A 27,500-nucleotide genomic window follows, 5' to 3' on the forward strand; every position below is an offset into this window, starting at 1 on the left:
AGGTGACAGCGAGGTTCGACCTTAGGCTCCGCCCCCTGACCTTTGACCTTCGCCCACAGATAAAAACACTCTGGAGCTTCTCGTGCGTCTCACACCTCCGTGCACGGGCGCCACGCGTTCCTACGCTCATTTCCTTCCTGCATCCACCGACCCCTGGGGTTTTATTTTCACCGTAACCGAGTTTGTTTTAACCCCACCCGGCGTCACGCCGAGCTCATGGCGCCGCCGCCGCCGCCATGTTGTTCCTGAGAGATCAAACACCCTCCTAACCTCTGATGTCCAGCCAGAAATAAGTCAAATTAAAAAAAAAAACCAATATTTTTCCAACGCTGCAAGTCAAGGCAACATTTGTAAAGCTGAAACTTCCACATTCACGTTATTCTTGTGACCTTTGACCTTTATCGTGTTATGACTTTGCTCACTCAGTATTCAACACACACACACACACACACACACACACACACATTCTTCCCTTGAATCGGCCGATGTCGTCGCCTTGTTATCCACAAGCAGCTAATTCCATCTTGGCTCAGCTGTGTTTGGCCGGTTGCCGCGGTTACCGCCTCACCGCCGGGTTGTGACCCTCCAGCGGAGTTCAGCATGTGTGTGTGTGTGTGTGTGTGTGTGTGTGTGTGTGTGTGTGTGTGTGTGAGGCTCCGGGACACCGGGGGGCGCTGGAGGCTCCTCACTTCCTCCGGTTGCCCCCGGAGACCGCGCGGACATCAGTACCAACAAAGTGTGTGTGGGCAATTGTTAATTGTGTGTGTGTGTGTGTGTCTGTGTGAGACTATTCGGGGGTCACCCCCCTCCCTCCCCACCTTTGGTTTCCACGGCAACCACCTTCCTCCTTTTCTCAGAGATTTTCTAAAGTAGTTGTTGCTTTTGCACACACACACACACACACACACACACACACATTTGCGTGTTGATTGACAGGTGATCATTCTATTCATCCTCTATTCATTTCAGCGCATTTTTATTTTTTCGCTTTCAGTAATTTATCCCTCTTTTATTTTTTTTATTTTGTTATCAGTGTTATTACACTGTTAGTATAACAACTACACTCTTATTACACTCTTATTACACTCTTATTACACTCTTATTACACTCTTATTACACAGTTATTACACTCTTATTACACTTTTATTACACAGTTATTACACTATTTGGATTTTTTGAGTTTGGCTTCCAGGAAGTGTCTTTGACCAATCACAGCCTCTCGTTTGACCCCGTGAGAGAACGAGTGGGAAAGTTTACCTTTCTCACCCTCCTCTGGGTGTGTGTGTGTGTGTGTGGTGTGTGTGTGTGTGTGTGTGTGTGTGTGTGAAAGCAACAATTGTGGGATGAAGAGTGAGGGAGGAGGATGGAAGAGAAGATCCACACATGGATTGCAGAGATAGCAGGAGAGTCAGCAAATATTATGAGACCATACACACACACACACACACACACACACACACACACCGATATTAAAGATGCCATCCCGTCTTGTTGCCGGGACACGAGGTGATGTTTGCCGGCGGAAAACCGACTGGGTCACAGCTGGAGGTGTGTGTGTGTGTGTGTGTGTGTGTGTGTGTGTGTGTGTGTGTGTGTGTGTGTGTGTGTGTGTGTGTGTGTGTGTTGACATAAGTAGGGTTCTCCAGGTTCTCCCTGACTGTCCTCCTCCCTCCACAGGGACCTGAGCGAGAACCTCATCCAGGCGGTTCCTCGCCGAGCCTTCAGAGGCGCCACGGACCTGAAGAACCTGTGAGTAGAGACCTTCTGTGTGGAGGCGTGAAGGTCCACCTGGTGACCTCCTGGTGTCTTCTGACCTCCAGCCAGCTGGACAAGAACCTCATCGGCTGCGTGGAGGAGGGCGCCTTCCGTGCGCTGCGTTCGCTGGAGGTCCTGTGAGTGCGGCGCCGTCAGGTCAGTCCTCGGGTCGGACCTTCTCCCGCGCTGACGTTCCTCCGACGTTCCTCAGGACGCTGAACAACAACAACATCAGCAGCATCCCCGTGTCCAGCTTCAACCACATGCCCAAGCTGAGGACCTTGTGAGTTCCACCTCCGGAGAACCTGGATGATGGAGTCCTCCTGCTGATCCATTGCTTCCCCTCTGTTGTCCCTTTGCTTTCCCTTTGTTGCCCCTTGCTTGCCATTTGCCCCCAAACTCCACTTTTGCTCCCTTGTTCCCCTTTTTCTCCCTTTTTGCTTCCCCTTTTGCTCCCACATTGCTCCCCCTTATCACCCCATTGCTTCCCCCTTGATACCCTTGCTTCCCCCTTTACCCTCCTTGCTTCCCCTTTGCTCCCTCCGTTGTCCCTTGCTTGCCATTTGCCCCAAAACTCCACTTTTGACCCCTTGCTCCCCTTTTGGTCTAACTTTGCTCCCCTTTTCCCCCTGTGCTTCCCCTTTGCAACCCTTGCTTCCCCCTTTGCTCCCCTCTTGCTTCCCCTTTTGCTCCAATGGTGCTCCCTCTTTTCACCCCCTTGCTTCCCCCTTTACCCTCCTTGCTTTGTTGTCCCTTGCTTGCCTTTTGCCCCCAAACTCCACTTTTGACCCTTTGCGCCCCCTTTTGCTCTAACCTTGTTCCCCTTTTCCCCCCTTACTTCCCCTTTGCTCCCTTTGCTTCCCCCTTTATCCTCCCTGCTTCCCCTTTGCTCCCTCTGTTGCCCCTTGCTTGCCATTTGCCCCCAACTCCACTTTTGACCCCTTGTTCCCCCTTTTCTCCCCTTTTGCTTCCCCTTTTGCTCCAACGTTGCTCCCCCTTTTCAACCCCTTGCTTCCCCTTTGATACCCTTGCTTCCTACTTTACCCTCCTTGCTTCCCCTTTTCTCCCCTTGTTGCCCCTTGCTTGCCATTTGCCCCACAACTCCACTTTTGACCCCTTGCTCCCCCTTTTGGTCTAACTTTGCTCCCCGTTTTCAACTCCTTGCCCCCCCCTTTCCCCCTTGCTTCCCCTTGTTCCCTTTTCTCCCCTTGCTTCTCCCGTCAACCTCCTTGCTTCCCCTTTGCTTCCTCTGTTGCCCCTTGCTTGCCATTTGCCCCCCAACTCCACTTTTGACCCCTTGCTCACCCGTTCATCCCTTCTTGCTTCCCCTTTTGCTCCAACTTTGCCTCCCCTTTTCACCCCCTTGCTTCCCCCTTTACCTTCCTTGCTTCCCCCAACTCCACCTTTGCCCCTTTTCTCCCTCTTGCCTCACCTTGCTTCCCTTTTGCTTCCTTGTTGCCCCATTGCTTCCCCCGTTGCTTCCCCCTTTGCTTCCCCCTCCAGCCGTCTGCACTCCAACTCCTTGCGGTGTGACTGTCACCTGTCCTGGCTGTCTCCATGGTTACGTCAACGTCCGTCCCTGGGTCTGTTCACGCAGTGCAGCTCCCCGCCGACGCTCCGCGGCCTCAACCTGGCCGAGCTGCGCAAGAGCGACTTCGCCTGCTCAGGTAGAAGGGGGAACCGTCGCCGGGGGAACTGTCGCCGGGGCAACGCAAAGGGGGTGCAGGGGGTTCCACGTTCCCCCTGTGACCGGAGGTCATTAAAGATCAAGAACAATAGTCATAGTGTGGCTTCTCCACCTTCTCCTAGCTGGGTTCTCCATGTTCTCCAGAACGGAATCAGTCAACAGGTTGTTTCAGGCTTCCCTGGTCTGCTCAAGGACGAGGTTGAACTCCGCCCCTTGGAGCGGGTTAAACCCCACCCTTTGGTCTGGGTTAAGCCCCGCCCCTTGGACTAGATTAACTCCGCCCCTTGGAGCGGGTTAAGCCCCGCCCCTTGGAGCGGGTTATACTCCGCCCCTTGGACTAGGTTTAACTCCGCCCCTTGGAGTGGGTTAAGCCCCGCCCCTTGGAGGGGGCTAAGCCCCACCCCTTGGACTAGATTAACCCCGCCCCTTGGAGCGGGTTAAGCCCCGCTCCCGCCCCTTGGACTAGATTAACTCCGCCTCTTGGAGCGGGTTAAGCCCCGCCCCTTGGAGCGGGTTATACTCCGCCCCTTGGACTAGGTTTAACTCCGCCCCTTGGAGGGGGTTAAGCCCCACCCCTTGGACTAGATTAACTCCGCCCCTTGGAGCGGGTTAAGCCCCGCCCCTTGGACTAGATTAACTCCGCCCCTTGGAGCGGGTTAAGCCCCACCCCTTGGACTAGATTAACTCCGCCCCTTGGAGCGGGTTAAGCCCCGCCCCTTGGAGGGGGTTATACTCCGCCCCTTGGACTAGGTTAAACTCTGCCCCTTGGAGCGGGTGAAGCCCCGCCCCTTGTAGCGTCTTAAGCCCCGCCCCTTGGAGGGGGTTAAACTCCACCCTTAGACCCTCACCAGAGGGTCCTGCTGCCTCCCGGGTGAGAACCTGGTGTGGTCCTGCTGGTTCCTCAGGCCTCGGCGGCAGCGCCTTCGTGCAGCCCTGCAGCCTGGCGTCCGGCTCCTGCCCTCCCATGTGCGCCTGCAGCAACAACATCGTGGACTGCCGGGGACGAGGCCTCACCGCCATCCCGGCCCACCTGCCCGAGGCCATGACCGAGATGTGAGTGCAGAACGCGGAGAAGCTAGAAGGTCAGAACATCCGGCTAAAACCCCAACGCTCTCCCTCTGCAGACGCCTGGAGCAGAACGGCATCAAGTCGGTTCCACCGGGAGCCTTCACCTCCTACAAGAAGCTCCGCAGAATGTGAGTGAACATCAGGGAACGTCTGGAGAACGTCTGGAGAACATCCGAGCCCCTCAAGTTCCCAAAGAGAAAATGATGTTTGTCTGTTGACTTCCTGTTTGTCTTTGACCGTTGTCCTACTTCCTGTTTGTCTGTTTGTTTACTTCCTGTTTGCCTTTGACTAGTTTTTTACTTCCTGTGTATCCATCGTTGTTTTTATGTTTGTTTACTTCCTGTTTGTGTTTGTTCACTTGTTTACTTCCTGTTTGTCCATCTTTGTTTGCTTCAAGTCTTTTGACCATTTGTTTACTTCCTATTTGTTTGTCCTTGTTAACTTCCTGTTTGTCTTTAACCATTTGTTTACTTCCTGTTTGTTCGATCGCTTGTTGACTTCGTGTTTGTCTTTGACCATTTTCCGACTTCCTGTCTGTTTGTTTGCTTACTTCCTGTTTGCCTTTGACGAGTTTTATTTACTTCCTGTTTATCCATCGTTGTTTTTCAGTTTGTTTACTTCCTGTTTGTTTGTGTTTGTTCAGTTATTTACTTCCTGTTTGTCCATCTTTGTTTGCTTCGAGTCTTTTGACCATTTCTTTACTTCCTATTTGTTTGTCCTTGTTTGTCCTTGTTTGTCTTTTGACCATTTCTTTACTTCCTATTTGTTTGTCCTTGTTTACTTCCTGTTTGTCCTTGACCATCTGCCTACTTCCTGTTTGCCTTTGACTAGTTTTGTTTACTTCCTGTTTATCCATCGTTGTTTTTCTGTTTGTTTACTTCCTGTTTGTTTGTCCTTGTTTGCTTCAAGTTTTTGACCATTTCTTTACTTCCTGTTTGTTTTTGACAATTTGGTTACTTCCTGTTTGTCTGTTTGTTGACTTCCTGTTCATCTTTCTTTTTTGTTTGTTTAATTCTTTTTTTTCTGTTTGCTTATTTGCTGTTTGTCTTTGTTTGTGTAGTTTGTCTGTTTTTAATAAAAATAATAATACTTTTTATTACACAAGGTTTCTGCTTTGTCTGTTGTGTTTATTATTTGTTTACTGTTTGTTTACTTCCTGTTTGTCTATTTGTTTACTTCCGGGTTGTTTCTTTGTTTACTTCCTCTTTGTTTATTCACTTCCTGTTTGTCTTTTTGCCTACTTCCTGTTTGTCTGTGTTTATTTGTTTACTTCCTGTTTGTCTCTGTTTACCTCCCGAATGTCTGTCTTGGTTTATTAACTTCCACTTTGTCTTTTTGTTTACCTCCCATTTGTCCCCATTTGTTTACTTCCTCTTTGTTTGTTCACTTCCTGTTTATCTGTTTGTTCACTTTCTGTTTGTCCGTTTGTTTACTTCCTGTTTGTCCAGAGACCTGAGCAACAACCAGATATCCGAGATCGCGCCGGACGCTTTCCACGGCCTCAGATCCCTCAACTCCCTGTGAGTAACAGGCAGTGTGTGTGTGTGTGTGTGTGTGTGTGTGTGTGTGTGTGTGTGTGTGTGTGTGTGTGTGTGTGTGTGTGTGTGTGTGTGTGTGTGTGTGTGTGTGTGTGTGTTTCAGTATCTAGAATGCAATAGTATGTGTCAATGTGGTCAATGGAGTTTATGTGTGTTACTGCAGGATTCAGTTTTAGATGTGTGTTGCTTCTCTGTATATATATGTGTGTGTGTGTGTGTGTGTGTGTGTGTGTTTGTGTGTGTGTGTGTGTGCGCTCAGGGTCCTGTACGGCAACAAGATCACGGAGCTTCCCAGCGGAGTGTTCGACGGCCTCACGTCTCTGGAGCTGCTGTAAGTCACATGATTGGATTTGGGGGCGGAGCCTGTGTGGGTCGTGGGCGGAGCTTCGGTTTCCTGTCCATAATTGATCCCGTCGTCCATATCGATCGATTCATAAACACGGCGAAAGATCAGGTCGGAGCGAACCGGGCTAGCACCTTAGCTAAGCCTTAACCATTCGCGTTCGCCTGAACCTTAGTTACTCAAGTCAGTGAAACATTTTTTGCTGAATCTTACCTTAGCCTTAGCATTAGTTTAGCCTTAGCCTTATCTTAGCCTTTGCCTTATCTTAGACATAGCATTAGCCTTATCTTAGACATAGCATTGGCCTTAGCCTTATCTTAGACATAGCATTGGCCTTAGCCTTATCTTAGCCTTTGCCTTATCTTAGACATAGCATTAGCCTTAGCCTTATCTTAGCCTTAGCCTTATCTTAGCTTTGCCTTATCTTAGCCTTAGCCTTATCTTAGCCTTTGCCTTATCTTAGACATAGCTTTAGCTTAGCCATTGCCTTAGCTTAGACATAGCCTTAGCTTAGACATAGCATTAGCCTTCGCCTTATCCAAGCCTGAGCTATATCCTAGGCTTACCTAATCTTAACATTTACCTAACCTAGCCTTTCCCTTAACTTAACCTTTGCCTCGCCTTCATCATTACGTTACCTTTGCCTTAACTTTATCTTCGGCTTAAGCTTATCCTAGCCTTTTCCTTACCTTAACCTGACCTTATCTTAGTCTTCATTTTATCTTAATCATAACCCTATTTTAGCCTTAACCTTATCTCAACATTCACCTTGCATTAACCTTTCCCTTATCTTAACCTTTGTCTCCCCTTAGCCTTCACACTCCCTTAACCTTATCTACGCCTTAGCATTATTTTAGCCTTAGCCATTCCTTCCCCTTAGCCTCCCCGGCCTTAGCCTTAACCTTATCTAACATCTTAACCTTCGCCTGAACCTTAGTCACCGAAGTCAGTGAAACATTTTTTGCTGACTCTTATCTTAGCATCAGGCTTATCTTAGCTTTAGCTTTATCCGAGCCTTAGCCTTATCTTAGGTTTACCTAATCTTGACATTTACCTTACCTAACCTTTCCCTTATCTTAACCTTAACCTTAACCTTAGCCTTGATGAGACCTTAGCCTTAACCTTACCTCAGCCTTTTCCTAGCCTTTAACTTACCTTAACCTTCACCTTAGCCCGCCGAAAAACGGTTGTTGGCGTTCTCTCGTTGCCACGGTAACCCCTCCCCCCCTCCCGCAGCCTGTTGAACGCCAACAGGATCCACTGCATCCGGGCCGGCGCCTTCAGGGACCTGGAGAACCTGGCGCTGCTGTCGCTCTACGACAACAAGATCCAGAGCCTGGTGAAGGGGACCTTCGGGTCGCTGCGTAGCATCCAGACGCTGTGAGACACACACACATATGCAAACACACACACACACACACACACACACACACGTATGTGACCCGGCGGTGTCCCCGCAGCCACCTGGCCCAGAACCCCTTCGTGTGCGACTGCGGCGTGAAGTGGCTCGCCGACTTCCTGCGTTCCAACCCCATCGAGACCAGCGGCGCCCGCTGCGCTAGCCCGCGGCGCCTCGCTAACAAACGCATCGCCCAGGTCAAGAGCAGCAAGTTCCGCTGCTCCGGTCAGTGTGTGTGTGTGTGTGTGTGTGTGTGTGTGTGTGTGTGTGTGTGTGTGTTTGTGTGTTTGAAACGTCACTGACCTGATTCTGTTTCTGTTTCCTCATTGAAGCCAAGGAGCAGTACAACATCCCAGGTGATTGTGTGTGTGTGTGTGTGTGTGTGTGTGTGTGTGTGTGTGTGTGTGTGTGTGTGTGTGTGTGTGTGTGTGTGTGTGTGTGTAGTCACTTAGTCAGCTGGTTAAGTAGTGAAACATTCAAACAGTCTGTTTCTGAAGTCAGTGAAACATTTTTTGCTGACTCTTACCTTAGCCTTAGCCTTAGCCTTAGCCCTATCTTAGCCGTAGTCTTAGCCCTATCTTAGCCTTAGCCCTATCTTAGCCTTAGCCTTAGCCCTATCTTAGCCTTAGCCTTAGCCCTATCTTAGCCTTAGCCCTATCTTAGCCTTAGCCTTAGCCCTATCTTAGCCTTAGCCCTATCTTAGCCTTAGCCTTAGCCCTATCTTAGCCTTAGCCCTATCTTAGCCTTAGTCTTAGCCCTATCTTAGCCTTCGCCCTATCTTAGCCTTAGCCCTATCTTAGCCTTAGCCCTATCTTAGCCTTAGCCTTAGCCCTATCTTAGCCTTAGCCCTATCTTAGCCTTAGTCTTAGCCCTATCTTAGCCTTCGCCCTATCTTAGCCTTAGCCCTATCTTAGCCTTAGCCTTAGCCCTATCTTAGCCTTAGCCCTATCTTAGCCTTAGCCTTAGCCCTATCTTAGCCTTAGCCTTAGCCCTATCTTAGCCTTAGCTCTATCTTAGCCTTAGTCTTAGCCCTATCTTAGCCTTAGCCCTATCTTAGCCTTAGTCTTAGCCCTATCTTAGCCTTATCCCTATCTTAGCCATAGCCCTATCTTAGCATTAGCCTTAGCCCTATCTTAGCCTTAGCCTTAGCCCTATCTTAGCCTTAGCCCTATCTTAGTCTTAGCCCTATCTTAGCCTTAGCCCTATCTTAGCCTTAGCCCTATCTTAGCCTTAGTCTTAGCCCTATCTTAGCCTTAGTCTTAGCCCTATCTTAGCCTTAGCCCTATCTTAGCCTTAGCCCTATCTAAGCCTTAGTCTTAGCCCTATCTTAGCCTTAGCCCTATCTTAGCCTTAGCCTTAGCCCTATCTTAGCCTTAGCCCTATCTTAGCCTTAGCCTTAGCCCTATCTTAGCCTTAGCCCTATCTTAGCCTTAGCCTTAGCCCTATCTTAGCCTTAGCCCTATCTTAGCCTTAGCCTTAGCCCTATCTTAGCCTTAGCTCTATCTTAGCCTTAGTCTTAGCCCTATCTTAGCCTTAGCCCTATCTTAGCCTTAGCCCTATCTTAGCCTTAGCCTTAGCCCTATCTTCACCTTAGCCAAACCTTTAAGCCTTTACCTTAACTTTTCCTTTTCTTAGTCTTTATTTTACCTTAACCATAACCTTATTTTGGCCTTTACCTTACCTTAGATTTATCTCACCTTAGTCATTACCCTTCCCTTACCTTGGCCGTACCTTATCTTAGTCTTCCTTTAATCTTAACCATAACCTCATCTTAACCTTTACCTTACCTTAGCATGAATATCTTAGCCTTCTCCTTATCTTAGCCTTCTCCTTATCTTAACCTTAGCTTTATCCAAGCTTTGGCCTTAGCCGTTCCCTTAACCTTTACCTTTCCTCAGCCATTACCTCACTTTATCCTTTGCCTTACTTTAGCCTTACCTTAACCTTAACCTTACCTTAACCTTAACCTTATCTTATCCTTACCTTATCTTAACCTTAACCTCACCTTAACCCGACCTTTCACCTGAACATTCCAGGAGTTGACATTACTGTTCTAACAGAACCTGCATTCCAAACAGCATCAGCAGCGCCTTTATTTTGAAATTCCTGCATCTCTTTGTGTGTGTGTGTGTGTGTGTGTGTGTGTGTGTGTGTGTGTGTGTGTGTGTGTGCTCAGGTGCAGAGGACAGGCGCCTGAGCCTGGAGTGTAACAGCAAGCCGTTGTGTCCGGCTAAGTGTCGCTGCGAGGCTAACGTGGTGGACTGCTCCAACCTGAGGCTCACCAAGTTCCCTGAACACCTGCCCTCGGCCACCGAGGAACTGTGAGACACACACACACACACACACACACACACACACACACACACACACACACAGGGCATACACTCTTTAATGGATATTCATGTTGACGTCTTTGTGTGTGAAGCCTCCTGCTATAATATATGGCTATACAGCTGCTACACACACACACACACACACACACACACACACACTCCTCCGCTGACCCCCCCCCCCTTGTCTCTGTGATGGTCGCAGGCGTCTGAACAACAACGACCTCTCGGTGCTGGAGGCCACCGGCGCTTTCAGGGGTTTGACGCAGCTCAAGAAAATGTAGGTCGCCATTTTCCCGCCGGCTCGCCGCCAACAAGGGGGCGGAGCCACGGGTGCCACGCCACGCGCCGTCCAATCAGGGGAGAGCAGGAGAATGCAAAAAAAAAAAAAAAAATTGGAAAAAAATACATTTAATATAAATAAACTATATTTTATAATATAAGAAAATAAATATATTTATAAAAAAAAAAAGAAAATCTTCAGGAAGCTTGGAAAAATGTTTACAGAATATTTAGGTGGAGAAAAAAAGCCAGAAAATTGGAAATGAAAGATTATAATCATTTATATGTGATACCATGATGTCATCTATGCGATGACCTTTGACCTCAGAAACCTGAGCAACAACAAGATCTCGGACATCGAGGACGGAGCGTTCGAAGGCGCCGCCGCCGTGACGGAGCTCCACCTGACCGCCAACCACCTGGAGTCCGTCAGGGGAGCCATGTTCAGAGGGATGGACGGCCTGCGCATGCTGTGGGTCACACACACACACACACACACACACACACACACACATTTTTTATTATTTATTTTTAATTTTTTTTTTTTTAATTTTATTTTTTATTTTTTTTTATTTTTTATTTTTATTTTTTTAAGTAGATTTTCAGCTCTAATTAACTGTTATATTATTTTATATTACATTATTATTCATATATATAATTTTGTTGAATTTTATTTATTTTTAGTATTTTTATAATATTATATAGTATTATAGTATTTATATTATATAGTATTATTGAATAGTGTTTTCATTACAATTGCATTCCTTCGTATTTTAATTTATTTTTATGTTATGTAATTGAACTTCATTTAATTGCATTGAATGGAGTTGCATTACATTGTCGTTTAATTTGATTTAAATTTTACTGTATGTATCTTTGTCGAATTGTGTTCGGATTTTATTGAATTTGATATATTTAATAGTATTTTCATTTTGTTTAATTCCACTTCATTGCATTTAATTGTCTGTCATTCAATTCAATTTTACTTTATTTTATTGTTGTTTAATTGCATCCGATTTTCATTGAATTGAAATGAATTTTATTGTATTTATCATTTAACATCATCTATTAAGTTTAGTTGTATTTGATCGTCGTTTCATGGATTTCATTGTACTTTATTTAATTTTCTGTATTCTAATGTATTCTAATTCTAATAGTTCTTTAGTGCTATTTTCCATTTTATTTTCAATTAATTGCATTGTATTTTAATTTCATGTAATTGGATTCAATTTCATTGTATTGCCTTTTTATTGAATGGAATAATATTTAATAGGATTTGGATTGAGTGTAGTAGTTTTTGACAGTATTTCTATTGTGTGGACAAGTATTTCATAGTATTTGATTGTATTTTTATTGAGCGGACTAGTATTTGACAGTATTTCCTAGTATAGGGCAGTATTTCCTAGTATTTGATTGTATTTGTATTTAGTGGACTAGTACTTGACAGTATTTTGTTAGAGTATTTGACAGTGTCTGTATTGGGTGAAGTAGTATTTGACAGTATTTGTATATATTATTATTATTATCTATATATTATTGTATAGTATTTGGACAGTTTTTCTTTGTACTTGACAATATTGTGCCATATTTGTTAGTATTTGGCAGTATTTTGTAGTACCTTACAGTATTTCCTAGTATTGGACAGTATTTTGTAGTACTTTACAGTATTCCCTAGTATTGTACAGTGTTTTGTAGTACTTTACAGTATTCCCTAGTATTGGACATTATTTTGTAGTACATTACAGTATTCCCTAGTATTGGACAGTATTTTGTAGTACTTTACAGTATTTCCTAGTATTGGACAGTATTTTGTAGTACTTTACAGTATTTCCTAGTATTGGACAGTATTTTGTAGTACTTTACAGTATTCCCTAGTATTGGACATTATTTTGTAGTACATTACAGTATTCCCTAGTATTGGACAGTATTTTGTAGTACTTTACAGTATTTCCTAGTATTGGACAGTATTTTGTAGTACTTTACAGTATTCCCTAGTATTGGACATTATTTTGTAGTGCATTACAGTATTTCCTAGTATTGGACAGTATTTTGTAGTACTTTACAGTATTTCCTAGTATTGGACAGTATTTTGTAGTACTTTACAGTATTTCCTAGTATTGGACAGTATTTTGTAGTACTTTACAGTATTTCCTAGTATTGGACAGTATTTTGTAGTACTTTACAGTATTTCCTAGTATTGGACAGTATTTTGTAGTACTTTACAGTATTTCCTAGTATTGGGCAGTATTTTGTAGTACTTTACAGTATTTCCTAGTATTGGACAGCAGCAGGATTTCTTAGCACTTGACAATATGGGTCAGTATTTCCTAGTACTGCTCAGTGTTTTTTCCTCATACTTGACGTGTGTGTGTGTGTGTGTGTGTGTGTGTGTGTGTGTGTGTTCCTGCAGGATGCTGCGTAACAACCGCATTGAGTGTCTCCACAACGGCAGCTTCTCCGGTCTGTCCTCGGTCCGCCTGCTGTCTCTCTACGACAACCAGCTCAGATCCGTCCTGCCGGGAGCCTTCCAGCCCCTGGACAGCCTGTCCACCCTGTGGGTCGCACTCTGGACCAGGACCGGGACCAGACCAGACCAGACCAGGACCGGGACCGGGACCTAGACTAGGCCAAGACTGGACTGGACTAGACTGGACTAGGACACAGACTTGTTCAACACTACATTGGACTTGATTGGACTGGACTAGGATACACTGGGACACGGACTAGTCCGAGACTAGACCAGGACTGGACCCAGACTACACCAGAACCAGGACCAGAGCGGGACGTAGACTAGGCCGAGACTGGACTGGACCGGACCACTTGGACTAGGAATACACTTGTACACGGACTAGTCTGAGACTAGACCAAACTGGACCAGACTAGGACCGATACTGTACCAGGACCCTACCAGGACTGGACTAGGACACAGACTTGTTCAAGACTACATTGGACTTGATTGGACTGGACTAAGATACACTGGGACACGGACTTGTCCGAGACTAGACCAGGACTGGACCCAGACTACACCAGAACCAGGACCAGAGCGGGACGTATACTAGGCCGAGACTGGACTGGACCGGACCACCTGGAGTAGGAATACACTTGGACACGGACTAGTCCGAGAATAGACCAAACTGGACCAGACTGGGACCGATACTGTACCAGGACCCTACCAGGACCAGGACCAGACCAAGACTGGACTAGGACACAGACTTGTTCAAGACTACATTGGACTTGATTGGACTGGACTGAGATACACTGGGACACGGACTAGTCCGAGACTAGACCAGGACTGGACCCAGACTACACCACAACCAGGACCAGAGCGGGACGTAGACTAGGCCGAGACTGGACTGGACCGGATCACCTGGACTAGGAATACACTTGGACACGGACTAGTCCGAGACTAGACCAAACTGGACCAGACTAGGACCGATACTGTACCAGGACCCTACCAGGACCAGGACCAGACCAGGACTGGACTGGACCGAACTGGACTAGGAATACACCGACCGGAGACACTAGACTTGACTGGACTGGACAAGGATACACCGGGACATGGACTAGTCAGAGACTAGACCAGGACTGGACCCAGACTACACCAGAACCACACTGGGACCAATACTATACCAGGTCTGGACCAGGACCAGTACTAGTATAAGGGTCAAGACCAGGACTGGATCGAGACTATACCAGATTAGGGACCAGACCAGGACTAGACCAGGCCTGAACCGAGACTACATCAGGACTGGGACTAGTACAAGGTTCTAGACCAGAACCGGACCAGGAACGGGGATGGACTGGACCGCACCGGGACTGAAACTAGATCAAGACTAGACTGGACTGGACTGGACTGGAACTGGAGCTGGACCAGGACGAGGAATGGACTGGACTGGACTGCACCAGGACCAAGTCGAGGACTGGGACCAGGACTAGACCAAGACTGGATCGGTAACGGCCCAAGGCCTGGAATGGACTGGACTGAACCAGGACAGACCCTCTGACTGGGACCAGAACTAGATCCTAGACTAGGCCAAGACTGGACTTGACTCGACATAACCAGGACCAGGACCAGGACTAGATTTGGGACCAAACTGGGATTGGACTGACCCGCACCTGGACTAGGACTGGACCAGGGCTAGACCTGAGGCTGGGTCTAGATCCAGACCTAGGACCAAGACTGGTACCGGTACTCTACTGGCACCAGGACTAGAACTGGACCTAAGAGTAACCAGGAATGCAACAAGACCCAGGACTGGGTGTAGATTCGGATACTGGACCTGGACCAGAACTAAACCTGGGACCAGGACCAGACCAGGAACTAGGTCCAGACCCCGGATGAAGACTGGGACCGGTACTGGACCGGCACCAGGACTAGAACTGGAGCTAGGACTAGACCAGGAATGCAACCAAACCCGAGACTGGGTCCAGACCCAGATACGGGACCGGGACCAGAACTAAACCTGGGACCAGGACTGGACTGGGACCTAGATCCAGACCCAGGACCAAGACTGGGACTCGTACCAGGACTAGACCAGAGCCGTACCAGGACCAGGACTAGGACCGGTACTGGACTGGCACCAGGACTAGACCAGGAATGCAACCAAATCAGGGACTGGGTCTAGACCCAGATCCAGGACCAGAACTGGACCAGGAGTGGGTCTAGACCCAGATCCTGGACCGGGACCAGAGCTAAACCTGGGACCAAGACTGGAACCCATACTTGGACTAGACCAGAGCTGGACCAGGACCAGGACAAGACTTGAGACTGGGACTAGACAGGGTACCTGGACAAGAACCAGACCCCCGACCCGAGACCAAGACCAGAACCACTACCGGACCCAGAGAGTCCAGAATCCTCAGATTCCGGATCCTTCCAGTTTCTGGCGGTTCCTCCTCCGACCCCGACCGGATCCCGGTCTCTCTGGGTTTCCCGGCAACCATGACGCCCTCTGACCCGCCCACACACACACACACACACACACACACACACACACACACACACTGATGCGTGCGGTCCTGCAGGAACCTGCTGGCGAACCCGTTCCTGTGCGACTGCCGCCTGTCCTGGTTGGGTTCGTGGCTTCGCGGGCGCCGCATCGTGACGGGGAATCCTCGCTGCCGGGCGCCGCCGTTCCTCAGGGACATTCCTCTGCAGGACGTGGCCGGACAGGACTTCCACTGCCGAGACGGTACACACACACACACACACACACACACACACACACACACACACACACACACGCGGGATGCAGATATGGTGGCGGGAATTGAAATCCAAATTTTTTTTTTTTTTTTTTTTCTATTTTTATTTATTTATTTTATTACATATTTTATTTATGATGTATTTATTTTATTTATTTTTTGATTATTTATTTGTATTTATTGTCATTTTTAGTGTTATTTACTGTTTTTTTTGGGATGGTGGGAGTTAATGTTTCTTTGCAAGAATCTGTAAATGTGGATTTTTATTTTTTGTATTTCTATATAGTATCTATATAGTTTAAATAATCATAACTTTCTTGTTATATTTGTTATCGTTATTCTTATTATAATTTGTCATTATTATTAGTATCATTATCATTATCACTATTATCACAATTGATATAGCAGTATCATTATTATCATTCTGATTATGATTATGATTATGATTATTAATATTATTTGTGTTATCATTATTAATGTGTCAGTGTTATTATTAATATCATTATTACGAGTGTAACCATTATTCTAATTATTGTTGCTACCATCATTAATATTGTTTTATAATTATTATTATTATTATTATTATTAGTGTTAGCATCTTTATTGTTTTTAGTGTTATTTTTAGTATCCATTTATTATTTTTCCAATCTTTCTTATTGATTATCTTTAATTGATACATTGATACATGATACATTAATATTAATTATCATTATTCATATATCATTATTAATACTATTAGTGGTACCATTATTACTAATGTTTTATTATTGTAATTATTATTATTAGTGTTCGCATCTTTATTGTTTTTAGTGTTATTTTTAGGTTCCATTTATTATTTTTCCAATCTTTCTTATTGATTATTTTTAATTGATACATTGATACATGATACATTAATATTAATTATCATTATTAATATATTATTATTAATACTATTAGTGGTACCATTATTACTAATGTTTTATTATTGTAATTATTATTATTAGTGTTAGCATCATTATCTTTTAAGTGTTATTTTATTATTCATTATGATTCTATTATCATTTCTTAAATTATAATGAGTTGATCCGTTGGAATTTATTAATTTATTATTATTATCACAACTGACTATATAATTATAATTATTATTATTATTATTATTGTTATTACCGTTATTGTCACTATTATTACCTGCAGTGGTAAAAGTGAGTAAACAGCAGGTAACGAACAAACTGCATTTAGAGATATTAAAAAAAGACAGTAGACGGTTTATAATGGATGTTTGCTCTGGTCCTTCTGGTCCTGCTGGTCCTTCTGGTCCTGCTGGTCCTGCTGGTCCTTCCGGTCTGGACCGGGTCCGTCTGCAGGTCCGGTCCCGGAGGAGGAGGGCTGCTCCGCGGGGCCGCCGTGCCCGTCGGCCTGCACCTGCCTGGACACGGTGGTTCGGTGCAGCAACAAGCACCTGCAGGCGCTTCCTCGGGGGCTCCCGCGCAACGTCACCGAGCTGTGAGTAACACCCGGGTCCAGGTCCGGGTCCGACCCGGGTCCAGGTCCGGGTCCGACCCGGGTCCAGGTCCGGGTCCGGGTCTAAAGCCTCCCTCTGAATGAGCTGACCTATATTTATGACCACCGGGTGGCAGCAGCAGACACACCATGACTTCATTTCATTTATAACTACGTTTTATTAGATTTATTTTGACTTCATTTACTTTATTCTTGAATTAAATTTGATATATTTTTGTTCAATTTAGTTAATATAATATTATCTTATTTTTTATTACATTTAGCAAGATTTATTTGGACTTCATTTCATTCATTCTTAAATTACATTTGATTTATTTTTATTCAATTTACTTAATGCAATATTATTTCATTTTTACTTACATTTTATAAGATTTATCTTGATTTCATTTCATTTATTCTTAAATTAAATTTTATTTATTTTTATTTGATTTAGTTAATGTAATATTATCTTATTTTTAATTACATTTAACAAGATTTATTTGGACTTCATTTCATTCATTCTTAAATTACATTTGATTTATTTTTATTCAATTTACTTAATGCAATATTATTTCATTTTTACTGACATTTTATAAGTTTATTTCGACTTCATTTAATTAATTCTTAATTTCCATTTGATTTATTTTTATTTGATTTAAATGATTGAATATTATTTTATTTTTAATTACATTTTAAGATTTATTTAGACTTCATTTACTTTATTCATAAATTATATTTGATTTATTTTTATTTGATTTAGTTAATGTCATATTATTTTATTTTAAATTACATTTTATAAGATCTGTTTTGACCTCATTTCATTTATTCTTAAATTAAATTTGATTTATTTTTATTTGATTTAGTTAATGTCATATTATTTTATTTTTAATTACATTTTATAAGATTTGTTTTGACCTCATTTCATTTATTCTTAAATTAAATTTGATTTATCTTTATTTGATTTACTTAATGTAATATCATTTATTTTGACTTACATTTTATAAGTTTATTTTGAATTCATTTAATCTATTCTTGAATGACATTCGATTAATTTGATTTGATTTAATTAATGTAAGATTATTTCATTTTTAATTACATTTTCTAAGAATTATTTAATTTAGTTTATTCTCAAATTAAATTTGATCTTTTTTGATTTCATTTGATTTAACCTTATTTGACTGAATATAACTTAATCTTTGATGACATTTGATTTAATATATTTTGATTTGATTTCATTGTATAGAATTTAATTTCGTATTTAATCTCTTATATGATTTATTTGCTTTAATTTTATTTCATTCAATTTGACTTAATTTAATCTTGAATTAGATTAGATTTATTTTGATTTCATTTGATTTAACCTTATTGGATCTAATATAACTTAATCTTTGATGAAATCTTATACGATTTATTATATGATTTCCTTAAATTTCATGATTTATTTTTATTCAACATAATTGAACTTAATTTAATTATACGTAATTTGATTTAATTTACTCTTAAATGTCATCAAATTTGATTTTTTAAATTTGGTTTGAACCTAATTTGATTCAACTTCATGTCATCTAATTAAAAAAAAATTACAGTGAATATAATGAATTATATTTTCATATTGAGTCTCTAATTTTTAATCTTTCTTGAATGAATAATCAATAAATAAATTGATAGAAAGATCAATTTAATTCTTAAATTTGATTTATCTATTTTTTTTTTAATTGGACGTAAATTAGCCTCCATGCTAACGTAGATTAGCTCCTGGTCGTGACTCCCCCTGTGGCCACCAGAGATACTGAATGCTGTGTGTGTGTGTGTGTGTGTGTGTGTGTGTGTCTGTGTGTGTGTGTGTGTGTGTGTGTGTGTGTGTGTGTGTGTGTGAGCAGGTACCTGGACGGGAACCAGTTCACCAGCGTCCCCAGAGAGTTGGCCTCCTTCCGGTTCCTCCAGCTGGTGTAAGAGACGTCTTCTCCTCCCCAAAACATCTCCTGTCCGACCTTCGTCCGTCCGCCTGTCCGTCACCATAGCAACCAAAACGAGTATCGGAGGTCGATCGATTAATCGATCGATTAATCGATCGATTAATCTCCCGATCAGCCCCACTGGTGATGGCGCTTTAATTCAAAGTGCAGCTGCGGCGGCGGCCACCAGGGGGAGCTGCAGCCCAGCGGATCAGTGTGTGTGTGTGTGTGTGTGTGTGTGTGTTGTACACTCCATATTGACTGGGTTTGACCTTTGACCCCGCAGAGATCTGAGCAACAACAAGATCAGCTCCCTGTCGGACGACTCCTTCGCTAACATGAGTCAGCTGACCACCCTGTGAGCACGCACACACACACACACACACACACACACACACACACACACACACACACACACACACACACACACACCTTCAAAGATACAGTCGTCCTCTTCCTCCCTGCAGGATCCTGAGCTACAACTCCCTGCACTGCATCCCCCCTCTGGCACTGGGAGGCCTGCGCTCTCTTCGACTGCTGTGAGCTTCACACACACACACACACACACACACACACACACACACACACACACACACACACACACACGCCTTATTCCTGTCCCGTCTCTGTCCTCCTCCAGCTCTCTCCATGGCAACGACATCTCGGAGCTGCAGCAGGGCATCTTCAGCGACGTCGCCTCCCTGTCTCACCTGTGAGGGCCAATACACACCCACCAGTGTGTGTGTGTGTGTGTGTGTGTGTGTGTGTGTGTGTGTGTGTGTGTGTTTTACCCCCCACCTCCTTTTAGGCTGCGGTCGGATGGACTCCGAGGTCTTAAGTGGTGGATTAAATTAGCTGGAGAGCAATTGTTCTATCGATCCCAGGCATAAACGTGTGTGTGTGTGTGTGTGTGTGTGTGTGTGTGTGTGTGTGTGTGTGTGTGTGTGTGTGTGTGTGTGTGTGTGTGTGTGTGTGTGTGTGTTTGATCCTCCATCTGGAAATGGAGATCGAGGTGGGGGGTTAAACACACAAGGGGATTTTTTTTAATCAATATTTGGTCTCCTGATGGTGAAAACACAATTTATTAATATTATTATTAATATTAACATTATTATCATTCCTGCTGTTATTATTATTATTATTATTTGTAGTAGTCGTAGTAGTTTTAGAAGAAGTAGTTAATATTTAATCATTTTCAGAGATTTGAATAAAATGAATTTCGACAATTTCATTAATGTGAGAAATAGAAACACAAGAACGACAATAATAATGATTTATAATGCATCAAAATTATACATCATTACATAAAATAATAATAATAATAGTCACAACAATAACAAATAATAACAAAACAGCAGTAATGATAATAATAATAATATTGTAATTAAAATAAACGTTATTTCATTTGTCGCAGATTCATATTTAACGCGAAAATCCCTCTCAACCAATCAGGAGCCACCTTACTGGGGTGCTGGGACTTGTAGTTTTTTTCAGTTTTTTTTCTGAAGGACAGAGAGAGAAAGATAGAAAGGGAAAGAAAGAAAAGGAGAGAGAGAAAGAAAGAGAGAAAGAAAGAGGGACAGAGTGATAAAGAAAGAAAGAAAGAAAGAGAGAGAGAAAGAAAGAGAAAGAAAGAAAGAAAGAAAGAAAGAAAGAATAGAAAGAGAGAAAGAAGGATAGAAACAGAGTGAGAGCTCCCCCTAGTGGCGGGGGAGGGTATTGCACCCAACTTTCCATCAGTCCATCCACTGTTCCTTTCTCTTTCCAACTCCCTCCTTCTTTCTCTCTCTTTCTTTCTCTTTCTTTCTCTTTCTATCTCTCTTTTCCACTCTTTCTCCCTTCTTTCTCCCTGCAGTGCCATCGGCTCCAACCCTCTGTACTGCGACTGTGGGCTGCAGTGGTTGTCCGACTGGGTGAAGTCGGGCTACAAGGAGCCGGGCATCGCCCGCTGTGCCGGCCCGCCGGGCATGGAGGGCAAGCTGCTGCTCACCACGCCGGCCCAGCACTTCCTGTGTCAGGGTGAGACACACACACACACACACACACACACACACACACACACACACACACACACACACACACACACACACACACACACACATATAGTGGATGTTAAAGTTTGCGGCGTAACCAGATGTCTGCAAAAACCTTTTCACTTTGTGTGTCTGTGTGTGTGTGTGTGTGTGTCCTCAGGTCCAATGGAGCCGTCGGTCCGGGCCAAGTGCAGCCCGTGTGTGTCGTCGCCCTGCCAGAACCAGGGAGTGTGTCAGGCCAACAACACACACCTTTACACCTGCGTCTGCCGCACTGGCTTCACGGTACACCACTCTGTGTGTGTGTGTGGGAGTGTGTGTGTGTGTGTAGGATTTGTCTTCTCTCAGTGGGTGATATGAGTGTGTGTGTGTGTGTGTGTGTGTGTGTGTTCAGGGTGAACACTGTGAGACCCCAGCAGACGCCTGTGTCAGTGACCCCTGTGCCAACGGGGGAACCTGCCTGAGCGACGAGCAGACGGCGGGATTCAGGTGCGTCCAAACACACACACACACACACACACACACACACACACTTTCATTCATTCACCCATTCATTCATTCACTCATAAAGTCTCTCTCTAACCCACTCTTTCATTCATTTATTCATTCATTCTCTTATTTATTCATTCATTCATTCATTCATTCTCTTATTTATTCATTCATTCATTCATTCTTTCTTTTATTCATTCTCTTATTCATTCATTCATTCTCTTATTCATTCATTCATTCATTCACTCACTCATTTTTTTGTGTCTTATTCATTCTTTTACTCATTAACTCATCAACCCTTTCCCTCCCCCACTCTTTCTTTCGGTCACTCATTCTCTTATTAATTCATTCACTCTTTCACTCGCTCATTCGTTCTCTCATTCATTCATTCACTCATCAAGTCTTTCTCCCACCCACTCTTTCATTCATTCATTCAATTATTCATTTCTTTAATCATTCATTCATTCTCTTATTCATTCATTTACTCGCTCCCTTATTCATTCTTTCACTAAATTATTCTCTTATTCATTCTTTCACTCATTCATTTAATCACTCATTCATTCATTCACTTATTAATTCATTCACTCACTCATTCACCCAGTCTTTCATCCATTCACTCATTCATTCATTCTCTTATTCATCCATTAATTTACTCGCTCACTCCTTCATTCATTCACTAAAACATTCTCTCATTCATTCATCAGTCATTCATTCATTCACTCACTCATCATTTCTTTTATTCATTCACTCACTCATTCATTCGTTCTCTTATTCACTCATTCACTCAAGTCTTTCTTCCACCCACTCTTTCCTTCATTCATTCATTCATTCGTTCATTCACTCATTCATTAATTCACTTATCAATTTATTCACTCGCCCACTCTTTCGTTCATTTCCTCATTCACTCATTCATTTACTCACTTATTCAATCACTAAATTTTTCTCTCATTCATTCATTCACTCATTCATTCATTCACAGTCATTTCCAGTCATTAGTCGTCCTGCTGCTTCGAAAATAAAAGCATAATATTCATCTTTTTCTTTGTTTAAAAACATTTGCTGTGACAGTCCAGCTGTTGGCCTTCACACACACACACACACACACACACACACACTCAAAGAACTGGTCAGAACGTCCTTTTTTTTTCACAGTTATTTTATTCTCCTCCTCTGCTGAAAGCGAGTCGTCGGCGTCCGAGAAGAAAAAAAAAAAAAAAGGTTCTCCGAGGAACCACCCCCCCCCCCCGCCGCCGCCGCCGCCCGCACGGCCCCCGCTAATAATCCCAGCGGGCGAGAAGCTAACGATTAGCATATCATAACGTGCAATTACTATAATGGGAGTCGGGTCCGACGGCGGAGGAAATCACAGCGAGTCTCCGCCCCCGATTGGTCGGCGAAGCGTCGCAAACTAGTCCCCGAAATAGAGCTGATGGACGAGGACGTCTCACGCGTTTCCAAAACACACTTCCTTTTCCTTCCGGAAACATCCAGGTCGATCCGAGGGTCGAACTCCACGACCCCGGGAATGATTGACAGGTTAAGCCCCGCCCCCTGGAGTCTCATTTCGGCCGATCGCCGGTTCGGCGGCTGAAAAGGCAGGAGCGGCGGTGACTCAGGTGTCTGGTTGCCATGGCAACACGAGGGCACTCTTACCAGGAGGAGGCGCAGGATGCATCAGCGTTTAAAACACACACACACACACACACACACACACACACACATGCATGAGTCATTTTAGCTAATCCCTGCACAATTAGCTTAGCGCTGCCCGACGCCACACCGCTCATCGCAGGGGTTTTTAACCCCGATTAAAATATCAAAGTGATGAAGAACACCTCTTTACCTGTGCGTGCACGTGTGTGTGTGTGTGTGTGTGTGTGTGTGTGTGTGTGTGTTTGCGTAGCTGCGCTTGTGCGTTCGGTTTCCAAGGCGCTTTCTGCGAGGTCAACGTGGACGACTGTCAGGACCACGGCTGCGAAAACGGCGCCACTTGCGTGGACTCGGTCGGCAACTACACCTGCCTGTGTCGCCCCAACTTCGCAGGTGTGACCCCCGACCGGTTGCCGTGACGTCGTCGCCATGACGACGTAGCTGTGACGTCGTCATGGCGACGGCGCCTTCAGAAGCCTGTGCCTCGGTTGCAGGTCTGCTGTGCGAGGAGGAGCAGGACGTCTGCTCGCCAGGGAGAAACCCCTGCCAGCATCACGCCACCTGCATCAGCACCCCCACCGGCCCCAGGTGACACACACACACACACACACACACACACACACACACACACACACACACACACACACACACACACAGACGCACAGAGATGCATCTAAAGAAGCAGTTTGTGCTTAAATACTTTCAATTTGCTGTGCAGCTGATAATTTACAATTATTGTTATTATTATTATTATTATTATTATTATTATTGTTGTTGTCCTCATTATGTTTGTTATTATTACCATTATTATATTATTATATTATTATTATCATTGTTGTTGTTGTTGTTGTTGTTGTTGTTGTTATTTTTATAAATACTATTACTATTATTATACTTATTATTACATTACTAATTTTATTTATGTTGTTGTTTTTGTCATTCCTATTGTTATTGTTACTATTATTATAATAATAATTATTATTATTGTTCTTGTTGTCATTATTTTTATTATTATTACCATTATTATATTATTATTATCATTCTTGTTGTTGTTGTCATTATTATTGTTATTATTAATATTACTATCATTACACTTATTACAACATTATCATTATTATTATTGTTGTTGTTGTCGTCATTATTGTTATTATTATTACGATTATTACCATTATTATATTTTTACTGTTATTATTATTGTTCTTCTTATTATTCAGTATTATTGCTATTATAAAATAATAATAATAATAATAATAATAATAATAATAATAATAACCTGAACAGCAACATAACCAATCATCATTAATAGTAGTACTAGTAGTAGAAGTAGCAGTGGATGGACAGAGAAAAGTAATATAAATCAATCAAACCATCCAATATATCAATAAGCAACAAATTGTTTGATTCTGTGTGTGTGTGTGTGTGTGTGTGTGTTCCAGGTGTGTGTGTATCCCTGGGTGGGTGGGGCCGGATTGCGGCATTGATTACAACGAGTGTTTGGACCACCGCTGTCAGCACGGAGCCCAGTGTTTGGACCGTCTGGACGGATACAGCTGCCTTTGTCAGAAGGGATACAGGTACAAGGGGGGGGGGACCCCCAAATCCAGGGGGACCCCAAAATGACGTGTCCGTTCAATCCAGATTTGGTTTTGTTACCACGCTAAGCATTCAAAAGGTGCAAAAAATATCATTATCATCACCCAGAAGCTAGCAATTAGCGCTAGCTGATCCCTCCATGGATTGAGTGCCCCGGGTCACCAGCAGGGGGCGCCGGGGTCCCGGAGCGGGATCACGGGATTACACCTAATCTCTTAAATCTGCCCGGGCGAGACCATCAAGAAGTTAAAAAAAAAAAAAAATCTGTAAAAGGAATCTTTGAAATCGATTCCGAAGCCGAGACTTAAAGCTGACTAGAGTGCACGGCGGCGGGGAAAACCTCTAAACGTCCATTAAGCCGCCGCCTAATTCCTGAAAAAATCTGGCCGGGATACGAGAGGGAGGGAATAATCTGGCAACGGCTCCTCAGATTGGGTTCCAGGGATTATCCAAGTGATACGCTGGATTTATGGCGGCTCTGATATGGACCCAATCTGGCACGTCGGTGACGGAGGCGCCGCAAATCCACCGCGCCCCCTTTCTGCCTACCACAGTGCACGACACCGAGCACACGAGCCGCAGTGCATGTTTGTCAGCGCACGTTCATCGGTGCACATTCGTAGGCGCACGGTTGAAAGCGCACGTTCTTGCGCGGCGCAACCTGGAGTGCAAGATGCTCCTCACTGTATGATCTACAGCACAGGAGTGCGCATTCTAGTGTGCACGTTCCAAAGTGCACGTTCTGAAGTGCACGTTCCGAAGTGCACGTTCCGAAGTGCGAGCGTTTGTCAGCGCACCTTCTACAGTGCAAGTTCTTGCGCAGCACAGCCTGGAGTGCAAGATGTTCCTCACTGTATGATCTACAGCACAGGAGTGCGTATTCTAGTGTGCACGTTCTGAAGTGCACGTTCCGAAGTGCACGTTCCGAAGTGCACGTTCTTCTGCGAGCGTTTGTCAGCGCACCTTCTACAGTGCAAGTTCTTGCGCGGCGCAACCTGGAGTGCAAGGTGCTCCCCACTGTATGGTCAACAGCACAGGAGTGCGCATTCTAGTGTGCACGTTCCAAAGTGCACGTTCTGAAGTGCACGTTCCGAAGTGCACGTTCCGAAGTGCACGTTCCGAAGTGCACGTTCCGAAGTGCACGTTCTTCTGCGAGCGTTTGTCAGCGCACCTTCTACAGCGCAAGTTCTTGTGCAGCACAACCTGGAGTGCAAGAGGTTCCTCACTGTATGATCTACAGCACAGGAGTGTGCATTCTAGTGTGCACGTTCCGAAGTGCACGTTCTGAAGTGCACGTTCTGAAGTGCACGTTCCGAAGTGCACGTTCTTCTGCGAGCGTTTGTCAGCGCACCTTCTACAGTGCAAGTTCTTGCGCGGCGCAACCTGGAGTGCAAGGTGTTCCCCACTGTATGGTCAACAGCACAGGAGTGCGCATTTTAGTGTGCACGTTCCAAAGTGCACGTTCTGAAGTGCATGTTCCGAAGTGCACGTTCCGAAGTGCACGTTCCGAAGTGCATGTTCCGAAGTGCACGTTCTACTGCGAGCGTTTGTCAGCGCACCTTCTACAGCGCAAGTTCTTGTGCAGCACAGCCTGGAGTGCAAGATGTTCCTCACTGTATGATCTACAGCACAGGAGTGCGCATTCTAGTGTGCACGTTCCAAAGTGCACGTTCCGAAGTGCACGTTCCGAAGTGGACGTTCCGAAGTGCACGTTCCGAAGTGCACGTTCTTCTGTGAACGTTTGACGGCGCACCTTCTATAGTGCATGTTCTTGCACAGCACAACCTGGAGTGCAAGATGTCCCTCATGGTGTGGTCTACAGCACAGGAGTGCACATGTTAGTGTACACTTTTTTGAAGTGTACGTTCTGAAGTGCACGCTCTGAAGTGCACGTTTTGAAGTGCGCATTCCCCAGCGAACATCCTCCAGTGCACGTTCTTTGCGGCAAAACCTACAGTGCTGAATCAATAGTGTATGTTCTTCAGTGTACGATCTACAGTACAGAAGCCAGCATGCACTGGGGGGTGTAATATGTGGTGGACGTTCTACACTGCATGTTCTAGAAGGCACGATCCACGGTGGACAACCTACAGCGCAAGAGCTTCAGTGCATGTTCATCAGAACGCTTGTCAGAGGGGACCGTCAATGGTGCACATTCCAGAGGGCCCGTTGTACAGTGGACCTTCTAAGGTACCCGATCTGCAGTGCTTTTTCTACGTCGCACCGTCCAGGGTGCATGACTCCCATTGTGTGATCTGCAGCACAGGATCGTGAGCACATGTTCTTCAGGGCACGATCTAGAATGCCATTCCATCAGATCCCTTTTTCGGAAACCCTTTTTTGGGAGTTGACTTTTTGGGGGATTTGAGTTGCGACTGGAGGTCGATGTCTGAGTCAAGGCCAAATTTGAGGTTGGGGTCGAGGCCAGGGCCTGGATTGATGGTCTTTAGTACACAGATCGATCCAAAGTATGCTTCTCAAAGACTCTTGTTGGTACATATCCTTGTCCCCCCTGTACCCTGTAGGTGCAGCTTGCTGAGGTGTCCACCAGGGCGCGCCCAAAGTCCTGGTCTCAGGAGTTCAATCTGCACCCTAGAAGCTTCTCTCTGATGGTGCACTTGATGACTCGCCGTGTCTCCTCTGTCCTCCCCAGCGGCGAGTTCTGTGAGCTGGCCCCGCCCCCTCCATCACCCT

The 27,500-nt window shown here is 44.6% G+C and overlaps 1 protein-coding gene across 2 annotated transcripts in view; it reads left to right on the forward strand.

Annotated features, from left to right (window-relative positions):
* slit1b (slit homolog 1b (Drosophila)) overlaps positions 1-27,500 on the forward strand; it is a 42,744-nt gene that overhangs the window by 10,121 nt on the left and 5,123 nt on the right. Inside the window, exons 5-32 of one of the 2 annotated variants that reach the window (XM_086156579.1) lie at positions 1,678-1,749; positions 1,821-1,892; positions 1,967-2,038; positions 3,259-3,422; positions 4,348-4,495; positions 4,567-4,638; positions 5,959-6,030; positions 6,308-6,379; positions 7,628-7,771; positions 7,852-8,015; positions 8,123-8,146; positions 9,967-10,111; positions 10,326-10,400; positions 10,731-10,874; positions 12,813-12,956; positions 15,428-15,594; positions 16,951-17,089; positions 18,967-19,035; positions 19,328-19,399; positions 19,509-19,580; positions 19,682-19,753; positions 20,897-21,060; positions 21,235-21,359; positions 21,469-21,563; positions 23,467-23,606; positions 23,708-23,801; positions 24,650-24,787; positions 27,460-27,500. The exon at positions 27,460-27,500 is cut by the window's right edge and continues 188 nt beyond it. In XM_086156579.1, coding sequence (XP_086012705.1) covers positions 1,678-1,749; positions 1,821-1,892; positions 1,967-2,038; positions 3,259-3,422; positions 4,348-4,495; positions 4,567-4,638; positions 5,959-6,030; positions 6,308-6,379; positions 7,628-7,771; positions 7,852-8,015; positions 8,123-8,146; positions 9,967-10,111; positions 10,326-10,400; positions 10,731-10,874; positions 12,813-12,956; positions 15,428-15,594; positions 16,951-17,089; positions 18,967-19,035; positions 19,328-19,399; positions 19,509-19,580; positions 19,682-19,753; positions 20,897-21,060; positions 21,235-21,359; positions 21,469-21,563; positions 23,467-23,606; positions 23,708-23,801; positions 24,650-24,787; positions 27,460-27,500 — 2,972 coding nt within the window. The remainder of the gene's footprint in view (positions 1-1,677; positions 1,750-1,820; positions 1,893-1,966; positions 2,039-3,258; positions 3,423-4,347; positions 4,496-4,566; positions 4,639-5,958; positions 6,031-6,307; positions 6,380-7,627; positions 7,772-7,851; positions 8,016-8,122; positions 8,147-9,966; positions 10,112-10,325; positions 10,401-10,730; positions 10,875-12,812; positions 12,957-15,427; positions 15,595-16,950; positions 17,090-18,966; positions 19,036-19,327; positions 19,400-19,508; positions 19,581-19,681; positions 19,754-20,896; positions 21,061-21,234; positions 21,360-21,468; positions 21,564-23,466; positions 23,607-23,707; positions 23,802-24,649; positions 24,788-27,459) is intronic. The other variant, XM_086156580.1, reaches the window with a different exon arrangement.

This window comes from Fistularia commersonii, chromosome 12, assembly GCF_037954325.1.
Source record: "Fistularia commersonii isolate RoL2024-O1a breed Wild chromosome 12, RoL_Fcom_v1.0, whole genome shotgun sequence".
Classification (NCBI taxonomy): domain Eukaryota; kingdom Metazoa; phylum Chordata; class Actinopteri; order Syngnathiformes; family Fistulariidae; genus Fistularia; species Fistularia commersonii.